This window comes from Cucurbita moschata, unplaced genomic scaffold, assembly GCF_002738365.1.
Source record: "Cucurbita moschata cultivar Rifu unplaced genomic scaffold, Cmos_1.0 Cmo_Scf00062, whole genome shotgun sequence".
Classification (NCBI taxonomy): Eukaryota; Viridiplantae; Streptophyta; class Magnoliopsida; order Cucurbitales; family Cucurbitaceae; genus Cucurbita; species Cucurbita moschata.
The window spans coordinates 451,438-464,530 of NW_019268578.1; the positions used below are offsets into that span (position 1 = coordinate 451,438).

The window sequence follows — 13,093 nt, forward strand, 5'->3', positions numbered from 1 at the left end:
ATAGCAAAAAAAAAAAAAAAAAAGAGAAATATATCGTCGACAGCAGGATTCGAACCTGCGCAGGCGAAGCCCAACAGATTTCGAGTCTGTCTCCTTAACCACTCGGACATATCGACTGATTGGAATTTTATTCCTTCCTTTATTTTGTTTTTGTAATTTGAGGATTCTTTTGACGTTCTTCTGTCTCTCTCGTTAACGAAACAATTATCCTTCTTGTCGGAGGAATTAGGGCTCTGAGAGGAACGGTGGTCGTTAATGGAGTGGAGGTTGTCTCGCCGGTGAGTTTCCGGTCAGGGAACTGTGTAATCCATGGAATTTCCCGATCGCTCGAGATCGCCGGTTAACCTCATACATCGAGATGATATCTCTTCAATTAGTTGAAATTCAATCCAATTTCACTAGAACATCTGTTCTGATTCAGAATTCACATTGAAAAGAAACAGGATAAAGAACACACAAAATCAACCTCAGGAAATTATCGTCTGTAATTTCTGTACAATCAGGGTTTCATTTCATACAATCCAAAAATGGAAATCGAAACGGAAATTAAGAAATCGAAAGAACAATCTACCGAGAAGAAACTCTTTTCATTAGAATCCGAGTCATTTTCAACCCGGTTAACGTAACATTGACGGAATTTACAAATCGCGATTTCGTAAACAATCCAACAATCTCCCTAACTTCATCATCACCACATTCCTCAACAACGACCACACAGGATCCATAAGGACGAACAGTTCTCTCCATCTCCGACACAAATCGAGACGGAAACAACGCCTCAGCCAAATGAGCAGAAAACGCCAAATCAAAAGCATGATCAAAAAACGGCAAATTATGCGGATCAGCACGAGTTACCAAAGGAGGCGAATCAACCAATTCGACGCCAGTGACATCAAGAACTCCCATCTGAGAGAGCGCCATGACCTCGTGGCCAGCGCCGGCGGAAACACAGAGGACTTTGGTGTGGTTATGGAGAAGCCCTAGATCGCGAAGGGCGTGGAAGAAATGGAGGAAGGAGGAGAGGTTGTTGTGCCAGTGTTTGGTGGACCAGAGGCGCTTGTTCTTCTTGTCGACGGAGAGGATCTGGCGAGGTGTGGAATCGCAGGAGGATTTGGGGAATTTGAGATGGGATTTTGGAGGGGAATTTGGGGGAATGCAGGTTTGTGGGGTTTGGAGGAAGAGGAGGAGGAGGGTGAGAGAGGCAATGGCGATTGAAGCAAATGAGAGCCTGTTGAGAAAAAGGCGTACGTGCCGTTCCATTCTCGATTCTTCCCCAATCCAACAATTTTGGTTTTTATATTATACGACCAAAAACCTTCATACTAAAATATTAATGGTTTAATTTTCTTACCCTATAATTGCTTCTTTTTTTTTTTTTTACCTAACAACTTCACTCATATGTTTTGTCGGCTGCTCTTTACGTTTGCTCACAATGACGATGATACGTTTGCTCTAATACCAACTGTGATGACCCGTCTGCTACCGGCCACCATCGCCCACATGTGAGATCTCACAATCCACCTCCATGAGAGTCTAGCATCCTCGCTGATATATCGTCCAATGTCTGGCTCTGATACTATTTGTAACGGCCCTAAGGGAGTAAGGCCCCACATTAGTTGGAGGAAAAACAAACATTTTGTATAAGAGTGTGAAAACTCCTCCCTACCATACACGTTTTAAAATCGTGAAGCTGATGGCGATACATAACGGGTCAAAGCAGACAATATCTATGAATAGTGAGTTTGAGCTGTTACCTAATGCCACGAAAGATGGTTCCAACACGTCTCAGTTCGAGCATGGTACAAGACCAAATCGCAAATGAAGGAGGAAGACCTGTCAAAGCCACAGAGGGCAAGGGTTAGTCTTATCTAGACCATCCAAGCTTCAGCAAGGACATGTCCCTGCCCTGTCCCCTAATGAAAGCAAACGGCAGTACTCAACATCACCATCATTTTGACATTAGTTACAGGCACTTCGAGCATACATCAGACCCCTTTGTGCTAGCAATCTGTGTATCTGTTGAACTCTAACAAGTCCAAATATTTCATTTTAACAATGGGATGCAATGAATTTACATCATTTGAGTTCCTATTATATGATATTCATCTCAGAGGAGGGCTCAAAACATAGAAGAATGCACTAAAAGAACACGAGATGGATATAACAAACATGTATGTACTATTTATATGAACAGTAATGTGAGAACACACAAATGGAAATCAATGTCTGACCATACATACAGTTCTTTGTTCATCCACAAAGGTTACGAAATATTTTCACCACGTACAAACACACCGACTGTTCAAGTCAACTCAATTCACTCGGCAGTCTTCCCTACTTTGGCACCTGCACAACTTCTGCATTAAAAGCCCAAGAACGTCAGAAATTCTGGTGTTATTGCCAACGAATGCAGAATTTTAAGCATAAAAAGTGGAATAAGTAAAGCCTACAGCATATATACTCAAATCTTCTAATGGGTTTATCAGCATGCATATATATTTAAAAAAGGCTAAGCTGCAAATTATTCGATCGAGTTGAGTTTTGATATGATATACAGGAACACACGGCGCTCAAATAACCATTTTCCACAATGATTAACCCAGTATAATCACCAACGAGGATCTCCTCGGATATTTCTAGATCTTTCGACATAATGTTCTAGATATGAAGATATGAAGATGAAGATGTTGTGAGATCCCACATTGGCTGGAGAGGGGAACAAAACATTACTTGTAAGGGTGGATTGTCCACATCAGTTGGAGAGAGGAACGAAGCATTTCTTGTAAGGGTGTGAAAAATTCCTTATAAGGGTGGATTGTGAGATCTCACGTCAGCTGGAGAGGGGAACGAAGCGGTGGATTGTGAGACCCCACATCAGTTGAAGAGGGGAACAAAACATTTCTGGTAAGGGTGTGGAATCCTCTCCCTAACAGACGCGTTTCAAAATCGTGAGGTTGACGGCAATACGTAACGGGGCGAAAGTGGACAATATCTGTTAACGGTAGGCTTGGGATATTACAATATGAATCTATTTTTGCCAGGAATGGATTCATAGAACGAGAGAGATACTTAGATGTCATGCATTAAAATGCAATTAGAATTTAGCTTTCATGAGTATTCACCTCATTCAACCATCTGTCGAAGAACATAGATAACAGATGAACAGTGTTGTACAGAGCCCATGGACGTTTAAGAAGAATGCAAATTACCGTGACAAGAAACTAGAAGACATATATATTCCGAAATTCTTATCTGTTCTTTCTAGGAACGCTAAATGAAGAAAGATACCATATTGTTCGTCTGAATCTCTAATAGAAAAGACAAGGCCAAACTCACAATTGACAAGTCCCAGGTATGTCGAGAAGGCTCTAAAACAGTGACCAAATGTAACAGCCGAATCCCCAAGCCTACCGCTAGCCGATATTGTCCTTTTTGGGTTTTTCCTTCCGGGCTTTTCCTCAAAGTTGTCTACTAGAGAGAAGAGAGGTTTCCAGATCCTTATAAGAAATGATTTGTTCTCCTCTCTAATCGATGTGGGGATCTCACAATCCATCCTCATTGGGAGCCAGCGTCCTCGTTGGCATACCCCAGTGTCTGGTTCTGATATCATTTGTAACAGCCCAAGCCTACCGCTAGCAAATATTGTCCGCTTTAGCCCGTTACATATCATCGTCAGTCTCACGATTTTAAAACGCATCTACTATGGAGAGAGTCTAGCCCTACTCTAACCAATGTTTCGCATCATCCTGTGGTCTACTATGGAGAGAGTCTAGCTCTAGACCAACGGAAGTCAAAGTATTAACTGCACCATAATTTCCCAAATTTCATCCTCTATTCTCGCTTAGAACAACACCTTACATATCATTTCCGTGTAGAAAAAGTAGAATTGGAACACATTTCTAAATGAATGCTATCTGATGTTCTAACTTCCAAGGAAACTAGTCCATCACAGTCCAGAATAATGAACAGACTCACTCAGCAAATGACATTGAACAGACTGCAATGCATCATACAAGAAACCCAGCTTTCTAAATCTTAACGCTCATCATTTTTGCTCACCACTCCCAGAAATCTGATAAACAAACCATTAACAATCAAGGTAATAAATCATCTATTTCCCAGCAGAAAAGGGGCAGAGGATCCAATGATGAACAGAAAAGATGGAATTATCCAATTTCAAGCAAAAAAAACCTCATGATATCAAGTGATTAACAAAAAAACTCAAGAAATTGACAAGCACCAAGGTGTTTACAAAACAAAATAGTCAAGAACTCGAACCTTTGATCTCCTCATCAGCGTCGTGATACTCCTGCTCGTCCTCAGGCACTGGTTCAAGCTCCACTTCCTCCCCAATAATACTCTTCACCGAGCCGCCAGTACTTCCATCGGCATCGGCATCTCCACGAGAACCATCCTTGTCATCCGGATACCTGACCACCACTACCGGACATACACAATGGTGAACGCAGTAATCGCTAACACTCCCAAGTCGGCCCTTAGTGATTCGCTTGGAGGCGCCGAAGCCACGGCTCCCCATGATAACAGCGCTGAGCCCTAATCTTTCAACCTCCAAGCACAGCCTCTCCTTCATGTCGTGGTCTTTGACTATATGAATCTTGAAAGGAATATTGGCCTCCACCAAAGGTTGAGCCAAGTCACTGGCCTTGGTCGTCGTGAAGTTATCGAAATCATCCTCGAGCTTCCTTTGCGATTCCTCGGCGCTAACATCGTCGCTGCCGCTACTCCTTTGATGAAGGTCAACCGCTCCCCAATCCGCTCCATAAAGAACGCTGGTAGGTCGCACGTGAAGAAAAAACACCAAATCGCCGGGACGGAGATAGTTCTGAACAGCCCAACGGACGGCGTAGGCGCTTTCATCGCTCAAATCAACAGCAATTGCGATTCTCCGCTGGGAGTCCAATGAATGACGCGCTGATAGAAGAGCGCCCGGCGACGACGGTTGAATTCGACCAGAGTCATTAGGATTCACGCCGTCAATATCAGTAGATTCCAAGTCCGATCGCGTAGGTTGAAGACTCATGCTGGAAAAGGTGGAAATACAGCTGATGGAAATTCGAATCAGAAGCGAAACAGATGACAAAGAAAAGATTAAATGCGCAAAAAATGGAAGAACTGATCCAGAAAATGGAAAAGAAAGAAAGAACAGAGCCCAAAATGCAAACGGAGAACCGATCAACGGAAGCAAGAGGAAGATTCCAAGATTCCAAATGACTTGCAGACTGGAATTTGTTAAAAATGCTTGGAGAATTGACGAACGATTAGTTCAACAACCAAACCCTAACGGCACTTGATTAATTTAATCATCTTCCTTAATCTTCGTCATCATCAGTCGCGTTAGTTCTTGTTTTTTCCTGCCCTTTTTTGCTTTTTCATTTCCGTTGAGAAACCAGTGCTCATGAGCTGCTTCAATGGCCGAAAGTTATTTATATACTTACTAAATAAGAAAAAAAAAAAAAACAATTTCCAAATTAAATTTAATATTTAAATTAATAAATAAAACATTTTAATATAAATTTTTATTTCTCAATTTATTCGTAAATACTTATATTTTTATTTCTAAAATATATTAACACTCTGGGTTAGACTCTATTGTATTAATAATGATCTTTTACGAGCCGTATTTGGGTGTTTCTGTTTGAGCCGTACGAGACGAAATTCTCATATATGGTTCTCAGAGAGGGGTCCCCTTGATTTTCCCGTCTCAATAAAGTGTACGATTGGTTCGAAGAACGTCTTGAAATTCAGGCGATTGCAGATGATATAACTAGCAAATACGTTCCTCCTCACGTTAACATATTTTATTGTCTAGGAGGAATTACGCTTACTTGTTTTCTAGTACAAATAGTTACAGGGTTTACTATGACTTTTTACCATCGTCCGACTGTTACGGAACCTTTTGCTTTTGTTCAATATATAATGACAAAAGCTAACTTTGGTTGGTTAATCCGATCAGTTCATAGATGGTCAGCAAGTATGATGGTCTTAATGATGATTCTGCATGTATTTCGCGTGTGTCTTACTGGGAGATCTGAAAAACCTCGTGAATTAACTTGGGTTACAGGTGCGATAACCACATTTTTATAGTGAAAAACTAGCAATCCCGAAATCATTTCTGTAAGAGTGTAGAAACCTCTCCCTAGCAGACAATACGTAACAGGCTAAAATTGACAATGTCTACTAATGGAGCTAGAGTGGATAATACCTGCTAGCGTGAGACAGACCGAGCAAAGTGAAATGGGTGGCAAGCAAGTGTCCACGTAAAACTTCAAATATGCCCAAAGAAAAAGGGTGTATAGTAGATTGCTTGATGTGTGGGGAAAAGCAAAGAAAAGTATAAAGCAAATAAATCTCTCAACCATATACTATAAAAGCATTTACTCTTCTTTATCCCGAACATATTTGAATTTCTAACCTTTTTAAACGATAATTCATGTCCTTTCATAGTTTAATTTTGAAAAAAAAAATATTAAGTCAGTTATAAACAACGTCTCAGGTCCTCTCACGTTCAAATACGACATGTAGCTCGAGGAAAAAAGACCTAGAACTTTATCGCTTGTATCATTGGTTAGAAAACGTGCATTAGTGTTGAAAATTGACGTCTCAAAAAAATTTTGGGTGTATAAGAAAGAGACACGATCTCTATTGATACGAGACATTTTGAGATGATCAAAAGCAACGTCATGAGAGTTTTATGTTTAAAATAGACAGTAGTATCATGCTATTACAGAGGTTTTGTTGTTCTTATCCTACTTGAGATTTTGGCTCTGTCACGTGTCTCATTCCAAAAGCGACTTCAACGAACCAACTCAGCGTTCTCAGCTTTAATCGTGATCGATCTCCTAGTTGACCATTTATTTCAAGTGTTTCTATTTCAAACAACTCATATCAGTAATAAATATTTCCTACACTCCAATCTTTAATTTTTAAAGATATATAATATATTTTTGTCATTATTATCATATTCACATGTAATAAAGTTACGTAAGCTAACCAAAATATCACGTGTCATCATTTATACCATTAAAAACATCTTTCAAAAATAAATTTCTTCTCGAGCTTTTATTAAAAATAAAATAAAAATAAAATTATTAAAAACGACCGAAGACTATTAAAATTAATATTTGGATGGGATGTTTCATCTCCCTCTAATCTAATTATTTTGTAGAATAATTAAATAATTAATTATTTTCGTAATATGAAATTAATAATTATAATATATAGTATTATTTGGCTCAAATTGTTCTCAAGAAAAATAATTTTTATAAATATTTAAAACCTACATTTTATTAATTGAGTTGACCTTAAATTACTTAGCTGGAAATTCATTTTTTTTAATTTTCACACTTTCCAATAATAATTTTTTTTATTGATTGATGTGAGAGTACATATTTTTAAATATGAGATAAAAAAAATAAAAGTCAGATTATCCAAAAGTATTTATTATGAACAATAGTTAAGAAATTAGTGAGAAAAATCTTGGTGAAATATTGACTAAAATAATGAAATTTACTTTGACCACATCTTAGCCGTTCGATCTCGTCTGTTGATGATGACTTATCTGACACGTGGTAGTTATCATAGACTTGTCTCTACCTGATTGCCACGTGGATTTATTATTTTTTTGGGTTCAGACTACGCTATTATGACCCTCACAATTGGCATATGTTATAAATCAAAAATGTTTTTTTCTTCTAAATTTATTAAAAATATATTGATTTTCATTTCACAATTGGCCAATATTTATTCTCGAATTATTTTTTTAATTATTTAAAAAAAATCATATTTATCCGCCATACATATTATATTAATAACTAAAATTTTATAAAGCTTAAATATCAAACATTTATACATCATAATACATTACTAACATCGGTTACAGAGGTTAAATATGGATCTTATCCATACAAATAGTCTTTCTTTTTTTTCGTTCGGTAACCGTCCTCCAATCACATTTAATAAATATGTGGGTCGTACTCATACTTTAAATTCAATAAAAAAAATTTAAAATAGTCATGTTTTTTTTTTATATAAATTCAATGAAATTAAAATATGGATTTAATATAATGAAATGAGCCAGCTTGATCTTATCTATGGAATGATGTCTAAGATAACCTCATTTTAAAAAATAAATTATAATAAGAAATTTTGATGAAATATTAAAAAATTAGAAGATATTCATGTTTTTTTTTTGCTAGTCTGAATAATATATATATATATATATATATATATATATATATATATAAAAGTGCGCAACTACATTCTCCCCACTAAAATAATACGAGAGATGTCCATTTTATCTATGGATCCTGCAGAGATCCATCTCGAATGGGGAGGAAATTTCTTATTTAGACAGGAAATAGGAGAGGGACGAGAGAACAGTTTTTCTCCTTCAGATAAATGGGATCGGGACAAGATTATATTCTTATCTTTATCCCTGCCTCGTTCTCATCCTATTTAGTATAAATATATTTTTAATACATATTATATTATATATATATATATACATGTTTTTTTTGGGACTATATTAAAAAAATTAAACATTTAATTTTAAAGTCTAATAATAATATTTAAACTAAGGAATATTGTTTGTTTTTTTTTTTTTTTTTTTAATTTTAAATTCCATGGTTTATTATGATTTTTTTCTTTTTACTATTATGAAAGTTATATTTGAAAAATGAAATTTTTTTAATAAATTAGCTTGATTCTCACAAATGAGAATCTTCGCCGGAATCTCGCAAATATAAATGGAAAATGAAATAGGTGACGAGGACAGGGACGAAGAAGGCTACAAGGAAAGCTTTAAGGAAGGCTTCCTCGTTCCTGTCCACCCATGAACAAGTATGACAGAGCACGAAGATTTGAATCTACAACCTTTCAGATACAGACCTGGAACCATTTGTGATATAATTTTATTAAAATTTAGTTACATTTCTAGGAAATAACCTAAAGAAAAGAAGTTGATTTTAAAATCTATATGCGTTTGAGGTTGTCTATAAATACCCAGCTCCCTCATCAATGGCTTCCAATTTGAGTGAGAAATACAGAGAAAAAAATGGCGAAATGTTGCTGCTGCTGTGATCGAACTCAAGTGAAGAAGGGAGTTTGGACGCTTGAAGAAGACCAAAAGCTCATTTCTTATGTTAATAGATATGGCCATTGGAATTGGAGGCAACTTCCAAAATTTGCAGGTCACTCTCTTTTCTTTTTACTTTCATCGTCGTCTTCCTTAAAACGAGCTAAGTTCTTCCCGGGTTTTAAAACTTTAGGGCTTTCGAGATGTGGAAAGAGTTGCAGGTTGCGATGGATGAACTACTTGAGACCCGATATCAGAAAAGGGGGTTTCTCGAAGAAAGAGGAAGAAATTATAGTCAAAATGTATTCCGCTATCGGTGGCAGGTATACTCGAGCTCTTACTTTCATCGATTTCATGTTGCGGGTATTCCTAGGATCGGCTTAAATCTTTGAATTTGGTAGTGATTTAATATGGTATTAGTTCAGAGTTTCTAAATCTCGAGGCTGCTCGTGAAAGAATGAATCTTTGATTTTGAACATTTGGGAGTTCATATGTTTATGTTGACTATTTCATGTGACGGGTACTCCTCGAATTGGTTTAATACGGTATTAGATCGAGACTTCTCGAGAAAAAAATGAATCTTTGATTTTGAACACGTGGGAGTTCGTACTATTTCATGTGACGGGTATTCCCCGGATTTTGAACTTGATAGTGATTTAACATGGTATTAGATCGGGACGTTCGATTCATGCAGATGGTCTACCATGGCTTCCCTAATGCCAGGAAGAACAGACAACCATATAAAAAATCATTGGAATACAGTTTTAAAGAGACGAGTATTGCAGAAGAATGTGTCAAGAACAATGGCAAACAAACCACCACCACCACCACCGTCACCGCCGCTGCCGCCGGCGACAACAAGTCCAATTCACGAAGGGTTTTCCGGTGAGAGTTTGAGCTCAAACGACAAATCCACTCTCATTGTTGATTCAACGGCTCTAGAGAGTGCACTAATTCAGACCATTGAAACGCCGACCGCCGGAAATATGGACATGCTGCCGGCGAATGATCGGCCGCCGTTGAGTTCCTCCGGCGATTTTTGGACTGACCCTTTATGGCTGGACTCAGATTTCGACCTGCCATTTGATTATCAAGGCCTTGGAGAACCCATTTTTTCCAAATTTGGCTTGGATGAATATATTTTTCAAGAAGAATTATATTAAATAATCAATTTTTTTTTGTTCCGTGACAAACCCATAGAGAGCTTACTCGATTCGGCAGAGATATATATAATAAACTGAACTATACTGTTATCAATATAATCCTCGGGTCAGTATTCTAATTTGCATTTTTTTTTTCTGTTGTTTGTGTTCATCTCGATTGAGTGTATAAGTTGTTGTGCTGTTCTAACCAAAGGTATTAAATTGACCGTAAATGAACCGATTCAAAGAAATTAAATATAAAATAGAATTTATTTTAAAATTGGGTAATATTTTTTTAAAAATATGAAATAATGAGATGATTTAGTTATGAGCTTGATAAATTATATTTATTGATTAAAGTCATTGATATTTAACAAAACAAAAAAGGAGAAGACTTTTTTCTTAATTGAATTATTATTATTAATAATATTTTTTTTTCATACATATTTGAAAATTATATAGATCTAGTGTCCACATCGTTTTAATATTTTTTAATTTTTTTTTGCACGCGTCAATTCATATTAATTCGAGTGTCGATTTCATATTTATAATTTTTAAATGTTTAATCTTAATCATTTTTACCACATTTCTTCGTTTTTGTTCGTAAGGGGTTTATGATAGGAGTGTATATTCAACCCGACAATCCGACAACCCGGACCAACCCAACCCAAACTATAAGGGTTGGGTTGGGTTGGATTAGCATTTCAGGTAGAGTTGGGTTCATTTTTCTAAACCTGAACTGAATCGATTCGGTTTTGGGTTCGTGGGCAAAACCTTCGAGTTGACCCGAGCCAATCCAACCAACCCGAACTTTTGGGTTGGGTAAAAAAAAAATCCCAACCCAACCCAACTCAACTCGGACCATGTATACCCCTAGTTTATGGGTGTCAGGCTATGGCCGATGTATCAAGAGACATGGGATGACATCACGATATCCATTGTTGGTCATTATCGCTCTCTTTTGTGTGTATAATCATGAAATTAAATCCTAATTTTTCATCGTACATCTTAAAATATGAAGGTTTTGATAATATCGACCGATAATTAGTTATGAATATAAGTTATTTTATACGAAGGTAAAAAGATAAAAGTAATAAGGTAACGAGCGTATCACTAATATTTATCTAAAAAAAATTATTGTTGACTATAGAAAGAGAGAACAGGATGAAAATGAAATATTAGATATGAATGCAAAATAAATAATAATTTTAATTTGTTGTTGTTGGCATTATAATTATTTTCAAAGATAATAGATTTTCAGGTTCTAAAAATGATAGAAACTATATAGTAAGGCCACCATATTTGAAAATTTAAATTAATGTCACATTCTTATATCCTTTCAAATTATGGATTACATTGCATCTAAACTCGTACCATAATTAAAAACTTATGATGACGTTAATTTATGTTAATTAATTAATTAGTTTGTCTCGTATGAATATAGTAACGATATTTTTCTTCCCCACGAGATTTGACTAAATAACATATAATTTTTATAAAATTTTTAAATACGAGTCATTTTAGAATGTTTTATTTTCATTCTTCCTTTTTAAAACAATTTCTAGAAGGTCTGGGGAGAGATTTCCACACTCTTCCACCCCCTTGGAGACCTAACATTCTCGTTGGCACACCCCCGAGTGACTGGCTCTGATATCATTTGTAATAGCCCAAGCCCCACCGCTATTAAATATTATCTGCTTTGGCCCATTACGTATCGCTGTCAACCTCGTGGTTTTAAAACGCGCCTGCTAATAAAAGGTTTCCACACTCTTGTAAAAAAATGTTTCGTTCCTCTTTAGATATGGGATCTCATAGAATCACTTGAAAAGGAATATGGATCTCGGTTGTATAGTTAGTTACTTTTAGTTATTTTGAGTGTCTTTAACCATTATATTCTTAATAAAAAAAAATCTCTATAACATCCCGGTATACGATGGATATATGAATGAACCAATACCACTTTTCTTTTCAGTGGCTCAATGATAAGAACTGCATGGTTAAATGTGCTTTACTTAAGTATTTCTATATTGGGTGACCTCTTGAAAATTTTCTTAGACGAACGTATTGAAAGAACTCGTGTTAGTCTATGGAGATAGTTTTCATTCTTAGAAACGATAAGTAAGTAACCTGACCATATAGTCGGGGAAGTAGGGAGTTTTTATTTTTATTTATTTTTTTATTTTTATATTTTAAATAATTCAAACAACTACTTCATAATTTCTTCTTCATTTTTAAAATAATAATTATTAATTAAAGTCCAAAAGGTGTGGCTTATTTTAAACGCGGGATTGAAATGTATGTAAATAATATGTATTTTTTTAGCACAAAATAATTGATTTATTAATTATATTTTCTAATTACCAGGATGGCCTAGCAATGAATATCCACCGTCGATGAAATATTATTGCGCTGAGATTTGAAATTCCACCGTCCGATCAATCAACGAATAAATTAATTAAATGTTTTGGAGTGACGTCAGTTGAACATGACATCACTATGTTTTTGGATGGATTTAAAAAAACAAATTTTTTGGAAATTATTAATTGTATTACAAAATTAAAATAATAATAATAAATAAAGAAAAGAACCCAAAAGTTGACCATTATTCGTGGGATTTTGAATCTTTTTTTATAAGTAAACACCAATTCCCTCAACCTAGACCAATTCAATTAATTTTTTTTTGGAGGACCTAAAATAAAATAAAAAATTCATCTAAAATTTCATCTCGAGAGGGAAAAAATATTCCTTATAAAAGTGTAGAAACTCCTCCCTAACAAATGCGCTTCAAAATTGTGAGACTGATGACGATACATAACGAGCTAAAGTAGACAATATCTATTAGGGGTGAACTTGAACT

General features: G+C 35.9%; 3 protein-coding genes and 1 non-coding gene across 4 annotated transcripts; 1 reads left to right on the forward strand and 3 right to left on the reverse strand.

The window, feature by feature from the left end:
- Window positions 1-34: 34 nt before the first annotated feature.
- On the reverse strand, window positions 35-116 carry TRNAS-CGA. Its single transcript has one exon. It is a non-coding gene; the product is annotated as a tRNA-Ser (tRNA).
- A 337-nt stretch (window positions 117-453) lies between these two features.
- LOC111437174 lies at window positions 454-1,362 on the reverse strand. Its single transcript, XM_023075033.1, has one exon. It carries the CDS (start codon window positions 1,258-1,260, stop codon window positions 568-570), a length of 693 nt encoding a protein of 230 aa, XP_022930801.1. The 5' UTR covers window positions 1,261-1,362; the 3' UTR covers window positions 454-567.
- A 778-nt stretch (window positions 1,363-2,140) lies between these two features.
- On the reverse strand, window positions 2,141-5,424 carry LOC111437172 (universal stress protein PHOS32-like). Its single transcript, XM_023075032.1, has 2 exons — window positions 4,279-5,424; window positions 2,141-2,357 (listed from the first exon to the last, which is right to left on the reverse strand). Exons 1-2 carry the CDS (start codon window positions 5,039-5,041, stop codon window positions 2,335-2,337), a joined length of 786 nt encoding a protein of 261 aa, XP_022930800.1. The 5' UTR covers window positions 5,042-5,424; the 3' UTR covers window positions 2,141-2,334.
- Window positions 5,425-9,073: 3,649 nt separating this feature from the next.
- Window positions 9,074-10,270, forward strand: LOC111437234 (transcription factor MYB8-like). The gene is made up of 3 exons (XM_023075115.1): window positions 9,074-9,209; window positions 9,288-9,417; window positions 9,789-10,270. The coding sequence occupies exons 1-3, from the start codon at window positions 9,074-9,076 to the stop codon at window positions 10,255-10,257; spliced, it is 735 nt and encodes a 244-aa protein (XP_022930883.1). The 3' UTR covers window positions 10,258-10,270.
- Window positions 10,271-13,093: the final 2,823 nt, after the last annotated feature.

Bases quoted from the DNA above. Each gene is read 5' to 3' on its own strand.
- LOC111437174 (XM_023075033.1), bottom strand. From the start codon at position 1,260: ATGGAACGGCACGTACGCCTTTTTCTCAACAGGCTCTCATTTGCTTCA.
- LOC111437172 (XM_023075032.1), bottom strand. From the start codon at position 5,041: ATGAGTCTTCAACCTACGCGATCGGACTTGGAATCTACTGATATTGAC. The intron at 2,358-4,278 runs GTTCGAGTTCTT...CTTTTAATGCAG, and splicing joins CGCTGATGAGGAGATCAAAG to AAGTTGTGCAGGTGCCAAAG.
- LOC111437234 (XM_023075115.1), top strand. From the start codon at position 9,074: ATGGCGAAATGTTGCTGCTGCTGTGATCGAACTCAAGTGAAGAAGGGA. The intron at 9,210-9,287 runs GTCACTCTCTTT...TTAAAACTTTAG, and splicing joins GCAACTTCCAAAATTTGCAG to GGCTTTCGAGATGTGGAAAG. The intron at 9,418-9,788 runs GTATACTCGAGC...CGATTCATGCAG, and splicing joins TATTCCGCTATCGGTGGCAG to ATGGTCTACCATGGCTTCCC.